This window comes from Berghia stephanieae, chromosome 13 (genome assembly GCF_034508935.2).
Source record: "Berghia stephanieae isolate SIO BIC M18660-M18661 chromosome 13, UCSD_Bste_1.3, whole genome shotgun sequence".
In the NCBI taxonomy this organism is placed as follows: Eukaryota; Metazoa; Mollusca; class Gastropoda; order Nudibranchia; family Aeolidiidae; genus Berghia; species Berghia stephanieae.
Genome location: NC_088372.1, coordinates 38,976,259 through 38,983,758, shown reverse-complemented (window position 1 = coordinate 38,983,758; position 7,500 = coordinate 38,976,259). Strand labels below are relative to the sequence as shown.

Here is a 7,500-nt window from a genome sequence, read left to right as displayed (position 1 = left end):
TCAAAAAAGTGCAATTGAGGTTAAGATTTTAAGTTTTGCCACCCATTTGGTCTCGTATCTTTCTCAAAGACCTTTGCTTTTTTTAAATAGTTAAATTATCGCACACAACTCGGACATCAAAGCAAAAGAAAAAATAATTGTTCTTAAGAAAACAGAATAAAATGTATTTCATGAATGACATACTAAGGGAAAATCAAAATGAACAGCGGATTACAAAATACAAATTACAGCACAGCTGTTCAGTGCTGTTGTAACAGTGTTAAAATCCCAAAAAAACAAACAAGAAAAGTAACGTGAAGATTTTACATAGGCGAAATCCCTCGCATAATCGTCGACACATTCATCTCGCTGTCCGTCAGCTCTTCTCGTCCAACAACCCACGCCCATAGAGTTAAAAATCAAGAATACAAACAACCCGGCCATCGTGTGACCAGTTTCGTAATTTGATTGTGGCAAAGGCTGTGTAAGACTGAGCTCAGTATTTATAATATAATATATTAAAAGCAAAGCTAATTAATAAGAGGCACTCAAAAATGAGAATTAAAAACCCATGGCAAAACAAACGAAACAAAACAAAAAATAAACTCCTAAAACAAACAAATAAAAAGAAAACAAACAAGCCCAAAGAAATCAAACTAACAAACGAAAAACGAAGAAAAAACCCGCAAAGAAACTAAACAAGACAACAAAAAAAAAAAGAAAAAAGGAGAAAATCCGACCCAGCAAACAAACAAACGAACAAACTTTATAACCAAATGAATTGAGGAGTCATGATTGGTCAATTAGTAGAGACCTCACATTTCAAGTAAGGGGGACGTAATCAATGCTAAATTGAGTGGAGATTTATTTTCTTCTGACCCCTCTGCCCACTTACCAGCAGCGATTGGGTAGTACATTGGTCTGTCAGATCTGCTTTATAATGTACATTGGCATTAAATAAGGGTCTTCGTGTTTTACCCGACATATTGCTAGCAATGATTAAAGCCCTTTCAAACATCGAGAAACCGGGACAAACTCCCACGCCATGGCTTCAATGGCTCTAAAGGTTTGTTGGTATTCATCATCATAGTATTTGAGTGTGGTGTAAATTGCCAATAGGGAATGAGATTAACGGAAGAGTAGCGTCCATTGATTGGACGTCACCCATAGTCTGTGACGTCACCGGCGGAAAAGTTATTAGAGAGAGAACGTCATGTTGGTTGTGCGCATGCGTCTCTCGTCCTCGCTTCCGGTGAAAGCGGCTTGAGACACTTCTAAACCAAATTGACGTTCTCTCTGTTAGGTGACGTCCAATCAAGGGACGCTACTGTTCCGCTAATCTCATTCCCTATAAATACATGAATAAACAAGGTATAGTCATGAAAATCTTTTTGAAACACCAAAGAGACAAATGAAATTATCAACATTTTGGGGGTTGTCGGCTATGATATGACACTGACCCATTGGAATTAGAATTAACTGATACCGGTTCTGTCTGCAGCTTGGCTCAGCAGTATGGTCTTTGCTTCTTACCCGAAAGGTACAGAGTTCGACTACCCGCCTTGCCCTGGTTCTCTTTGTGACACTGTGCCGCGACTGACGCCTGGGTTATTCCAGTAACAGGAAATGAAGTGAGTAGGAATGTTCCATGGCTCTAATGACTTTGAAAGAGAATAAAATGTAGAGGATTTAGCCTCTGCTTACCAACATTGACAAAATAGCAACAATTTCAACAATGCAACCAGCAATAGTTCCTTTTCATAATTATTTTGCTCACAAAAAATTGAGGACAAATTTTTGCTTGATCTAATGGAACTTTACTTCGTGTTGTGGGCATTGCATTTCTGATCAAAATCTCACATGACATTTGCTTATTCTTGAATTTTAGTTTTAATAGATATTTATCGTTATCTTGGGTGAGTGTGATATTGGGGGGGGGGGGGGGGAGATCATGAAAAGGTGTGGTAAGCTGGGAGTTAACAGTGGTAAATCCTTGACAGTTTGCCACAATTCACTTAAATGGATACCAAAATAGCGAGAGAGCCATGTTCCCAGTTTGCACTCTTGTTACCAAAATCTATGCTTTCGTCAGGAAGATTTCGACGTTGCCAACCGTATTGTTTACATAGTCTCATCCCTGTCCCCTCCTTTGGCCAACTTACCTTCTAACCGCTTTCACAATCTGACAAAACACTTTTATTTTACCTCTGACCGAACATTTTGCTTCAATTTGTAAAATGTTTTTAAAAAATGAAGTGACATATTTTCTATTTTTTGACAATTTGAGGGTTATTTTAATCCAAAGGTATTCAAAATTCTTGTGTACTTTGAAGAAAAATAAACACGGATTAAAATTTTGGCCAGAAAATTCATCCTTCAAATATCAATCGATTAATATGGTCCTCACCTTGTCAAAAATCTCAAATCTGGGACGTCAGTCAAATACTGGAGTTTTAGACAGGATGAGGGTCGTTTTTATAGAGTGATATTTGAAGGGCAAGTTTTCTGGCTAAAATTTTTAACATCTACATGCTTTGCCGGAATACGGAAGGGTGGGTAGATCTGTCTCACACTGGCAATGTACATGGTTTCCCATTTTGGCCACAAACATTTCTTCACTATAATATCGTTATCAAAATAATAAGAAAATAAACAAAAAAAAAAAAAACAACAACAACAACAAACAAACAAAACAAACAAAACAAAAAAGCTCAAACAAACAATATATATATATATATATATATATAATATATATATATATATATATATATATATACATATATATATATATATATATATATATATATATATATATATCCCTCCCCGACATGCACTTATTTGAAGGCCTGATAACCTAATTCCTTATAGGCTCGTTGTTGTAATGGAAATCTAAAAAGAAAAATGCCGTTAAATATTGTCCATTGCAACAAAGTTAATCTAGGCCCATACGCGGGTTCGGGTGTAAGACCTGCATATATATAAACGCCGCCTCCCCTTAAAGTAAAAGAAATAAATAGAAAAACTTTACTGTCAGTGTACGCGAAGAACATGTAGGCTCATTTGGGAAGACGGGTGACGTCTGTTTGTTTTAAGATTGTTAACAACGTATTGCGCCACTTAAATAATACATCATAATATCAGCACCAGGAGATTTAACCCTCTCCATACCAATCATAGGGAAGTCGTCACATTCGTTACGATCAACATGTTCATATATGCAGGTCTGACATCCGAACCCGCTTATGGGTTAGTTTCACATTGTTGTAATGGACAATATTTTGCGTCATTTTTTGGAGACTTCCATCAAAACAATGAGCCCGTAAGGAAATGGGTTATCAGACCTGCAAATAAGTGCACGTCGGTTACGATGCAGCCTACACTTATGTCATTCTGATTTTTTTGCGCATCAAATAATGTAAAGAATATTAAAATTATTTTTTTAGCTTTAAAACTTGATACAATGATGAAGAGCTCATTTTGCTGAACAATATTATGTATAGAATGTACCTGTTGTGTTTGAGTAAGAATTTTTTTGTGTGTTATTATTGGTGGTAGTGGTAGTGATGGTGATGGTGGTGATTATGTTGTTGCTGTTGTTGTTGTTGTCGTTGTTATTGTTATTATTGGTGGTGGTCGTGGTGGTGGTGGTGGTGGTGTTATTGGTAGTGGAAGTGGTGGTGATGTTGGTGTTGTTATTATTGGTGGTAGTGGTGTTGTTGTTGTTGTTATTATTGGTGGCGGTGGTGGTGTTTGTTGTTGTTAATGTTGTTGTTGTTGTTGTTATCATTATTATTGGTTGTGGTGGTGGTGTTGTTGATGTTGTTTTACCTGTTGAAGTTTTGCAAAAAAGAAAAAAACCCTCAAACCTGGGACTTTGTGACTTGACTTGCCAATCAATTCAGTAATTGATTTTTTTTTTTTTTGCAGATTACGCCTGGACTGAGCTATAGAAGGAATGTAGTTGACGTCACTTTGTTCTTTGTAATTATTTTTAGACAGCCTGGTTGTGTCTAGTTCCCATGAAATCAAATCAACCAGGCTATTAACGTTCAAAGTTACACACAGCTGGGTCTAGCGTCCTATCCAAAGGGTAGCAAGCAATTGCTATTATCCGTTTCACGCTATAGAAACCGGGATAGACTACGGATCAATTAGCCTAATGGCTCTGAAGGATGCTTTGTGGACTTATTCAGAAGACAGATATTATAAACTATTTATCAGGAAGAGGCTTCAAAAGTCGTGACGTCACTTCCCTCGTAATGACGCATAGTAACTATCGGAACAATGGCGACGCCCTTATAAAGAAATATCTCCGACGAGCATAAAAGTGTATCCAGAGGAGAAAAAACATTATAAATCTGATCATGTTTTGACTTTTATACATTCTGATCACATGACTTGTGAAAAAGTTCTAGCCAGCATGAAGAATAAAATGTACCGATTTTCTTTGTTTTGAACCAAGATGCTGGTTGCTGGGCGGATGTCACATCAGACTATTGAATCCTATTGACCACAAATATCTTGGTAGCCTGTCTACATCCGTGCTGCATGTCTTTGTGGGCACCATCGGGACCTTGAGAAACGTGTTGCTAGGTGTATCGGGAAGTCCTGGGTTCGAGTCCCCCCCCTCGCGCACAGTTGAGTTCTCTCACTGTATTAAGGTGTAAGATGAGTACCTGGCCGTTAACAGCGTTGTCATTGTCGGGGAAAAATTGTAATATCCCATATAACAGGCGTCATGCCTCGTTCCATGTTACGTGTCGCTGTTGGTTGCTCTTCTCTGGTTCAATTAGATGAAACTACCCCTCCCCCCCCCCCCCCACTTCCCCCTCCCCCCCCCTTCCCCCCTTCCCCCTCCCCCTCCCCCCCCCCCCAAAAAAAAAAAATAAATAGAAGCAAAAAACTTAAGCTTTTTTCTAGAACGATATCCTCTAATCATGCTCAAAGTCTCACACGGGGTCCTTAGCCAACGGCAATATGTAACATATAGGACAAGACATGACGCCTGTTAGGCGATATTATCTTTTTTTTTCCAGAGACAACGCTATTAATGGCTTTGTACTCATTTTACACTGGAGTACAATGAGCCTCATCTTGGCAAAATTCTCAAACCTGGGTCTTTCGCAAAGTTTATGTGGTATAGTGGTATGACACTCCCTTTTTGAAACGGAAGGTCCTAGGTTCGAGGCCCGATCTGAGCGGCGCAAAGTTGAGTCCATAGAAAAGGCTCTTTTTCTTACATTTTCTCACCATACTCAGGTGTAAAATGAGTACCTGACCGTCAACAGCATGCTCTCTGTCGAAAAAAAATTGTAATATTTTCCAACAGGCGTCATGTCCCGTCCTATATTTTGAGTGTTTCTGTTGGCTAGTTATTCCTTGAAAAGCGCTTTGGGTACATTTAGTAGACATTGCCCTATATGAATATTCAGGTATTTTTGTTTGTTTTGATTTTCATTTTTAAAAAAGCCCAATTCTGTGAATGTATAACGAGAAAAGGCATCTCTTTTTGCATGAAATTCCACCGGATGTCTATTGTTATTTAGGCTATTGTTGACAAAAGACAGATGCCTTTCGATTCGGCAAATGTCAACTCTAAATAAATTCTGAAATATGTTGACAAAACATCGTAAATCATTTTAGCCAGAATGTTCATTCTTCATAATGTTGTCTTACTTGGCTGCTTGCCATTATCTTATATGTTCATTTTGGCTTGTCTTCGTTTTCTGTTGGGTTGCTTTGTTTGTTTGCTTCGGAAAGTTTTCAGATTATATATATATATTATATATATATATATATATATATATATATATATATTTATATTATATATATATATATATATATATATATATATATATATATATATATATATATATATATGATTTATCATTTAAATGCCTTATACAATAGTTTATATTTAGTTACAGAATCTCATATAGCTTGCATTGTATCATTCACTGTCCGTTTTACACAACTTTAAATGTCAGGAAAAATGTATCAATACGGCAATGTAAAATGGAAAAATGCTATCACAGAATACTGGTAACTGAAAATTGGTCATGATGGAATTTACCTTACTGACCAATGTACACTAATTTGCAGATCTAATAACTCAGATCATTCTGGGCTCATTGTTGTCATGGAAATCTCAAAAGAATGACGCAAGAATATTGTTCATTACAACAATGCTAAGCTAAGCCCATAATAGCGTTCGGATATCAATATATATATATATATATATAATATATATATATATATATATATATATATATATATATATATATATGAGTGTTGGTGGGTACTCGTAGGTACGAAAGTGCTCGATAATGATGGTTAGAGCTAATATAGAATGCAAATTGTCACTCACATTTTTTGTGGCCGAGATGATTCGTTTCTGTGTCTACCACGTCTTCAGTCGGCGTAATCCATTGTAATGTCCGTAGAAACGTTCTTACTCCAAACTAATTGCTTGATCTTGGTTTCCTTGTGTAGCAATTAGTTCGGAGTAAGAACTTTTCTTTTTAATATACACGTCGGTACTGACTTTAATTCGGAGTTTAATTAATTGGCCTCATTATCAAAATACAGAGACATTTCCAAAACTCTCTCTCTCCCCCCCCCCCCTCTCTCTCTCTCTCTCTCTCTCTCTCTCTCTCTCTCTCTCTCTCTCTGAGTCGATGGTTGTAAGCCAATCTATAGGGAATGAGATTAGTGGAAGAGTAGCGTTCCTTGATTGGACGCCACCCATAGTCTGTGACGTCACCGGCGGAGAAGTTATTAGAGAGAGAACGTCATGTTGGTTGTGCGCATGCGTCTCTCGTCCTCGCTTAATAGAAGAAAATATTGTGTGTAATAAAATAAATCAGTATTCCCAATAAACGGTTCCCGTTTTAAGCAATTCTTTACTAAGATTACTATAGGCCTATCTCGTGATATTGATTGTAGCAACCAAAGACTTCAGAGATAGAGACTGGGACGTGTTTGGGTCTAAACCTCCATTAGTATGACTCAACAACATGCTGGAGAATGGCATTGTAACGTTATACATACTTGAAGGAATGTATTGGCGTGTCTACGTCTGATACAATGTAAGGTATGAATCGTGTACGAATGAAAACTAGAGGAAGGATATGAATGAATGAATGAATAATTTTGGGACCCACCGTTTCAAAGCGGTATTCTGTCGGGATGGACTAGGTATTGGAACTTCGCAAATAAATTTCACACACACACACACACACACACACACACACACATACACACACACACCTATATATATATATATATATATATATATATATATATATATATAATATAATTCTCACCTCACGTTGTCGGAGTTCCTATAACGGATAGCTGTACTAGTATTGATATTTCTATAGATCATTTCATCTCCAAGTCATACGATTGGGAGGCCTCGGGCGTCCCTGCTAATAATAATAATAATAATAATAATAATAATAATAATAATAATAATATATAATAATAATAATAATACACATTTATGCAGCGCTCATTCTC

At 36.9% G+C, this 7,500-nt stretch overlaps 1 protein-coding gene across 3 annotated transcripts in view; it reads right to left on the bottom strand.

Annotated features, from left to right (window-relative positions):
- The window catches only part of LOC144959055 (chitinase-3-like protein 2), a 25,096-nt gene extending 24,229 nt beyond the window's left edge, over window positions 1-867 (bottom strand). The window contains exon 1 of one of the 3 annotated variants that reach the window (XM_078891409.1): window positions 307-867. In XM_078891409.1, the coding sequence (XP_078747535.1) occupies window positions 307-423 (117 nt within the window). In that variant the 5' untranslated portion in view covers window positions 424-867. Of the gene's footprint in view, window positions 1-183 lie in introns of all 3 variants that reach the window. The other 2 variants (XM_078891411.1, XM_078891410.1) reach the window with 2 other exon arrangements.
- Window positions 868-7,500: the final 6,633 nt, after the last annotated feature.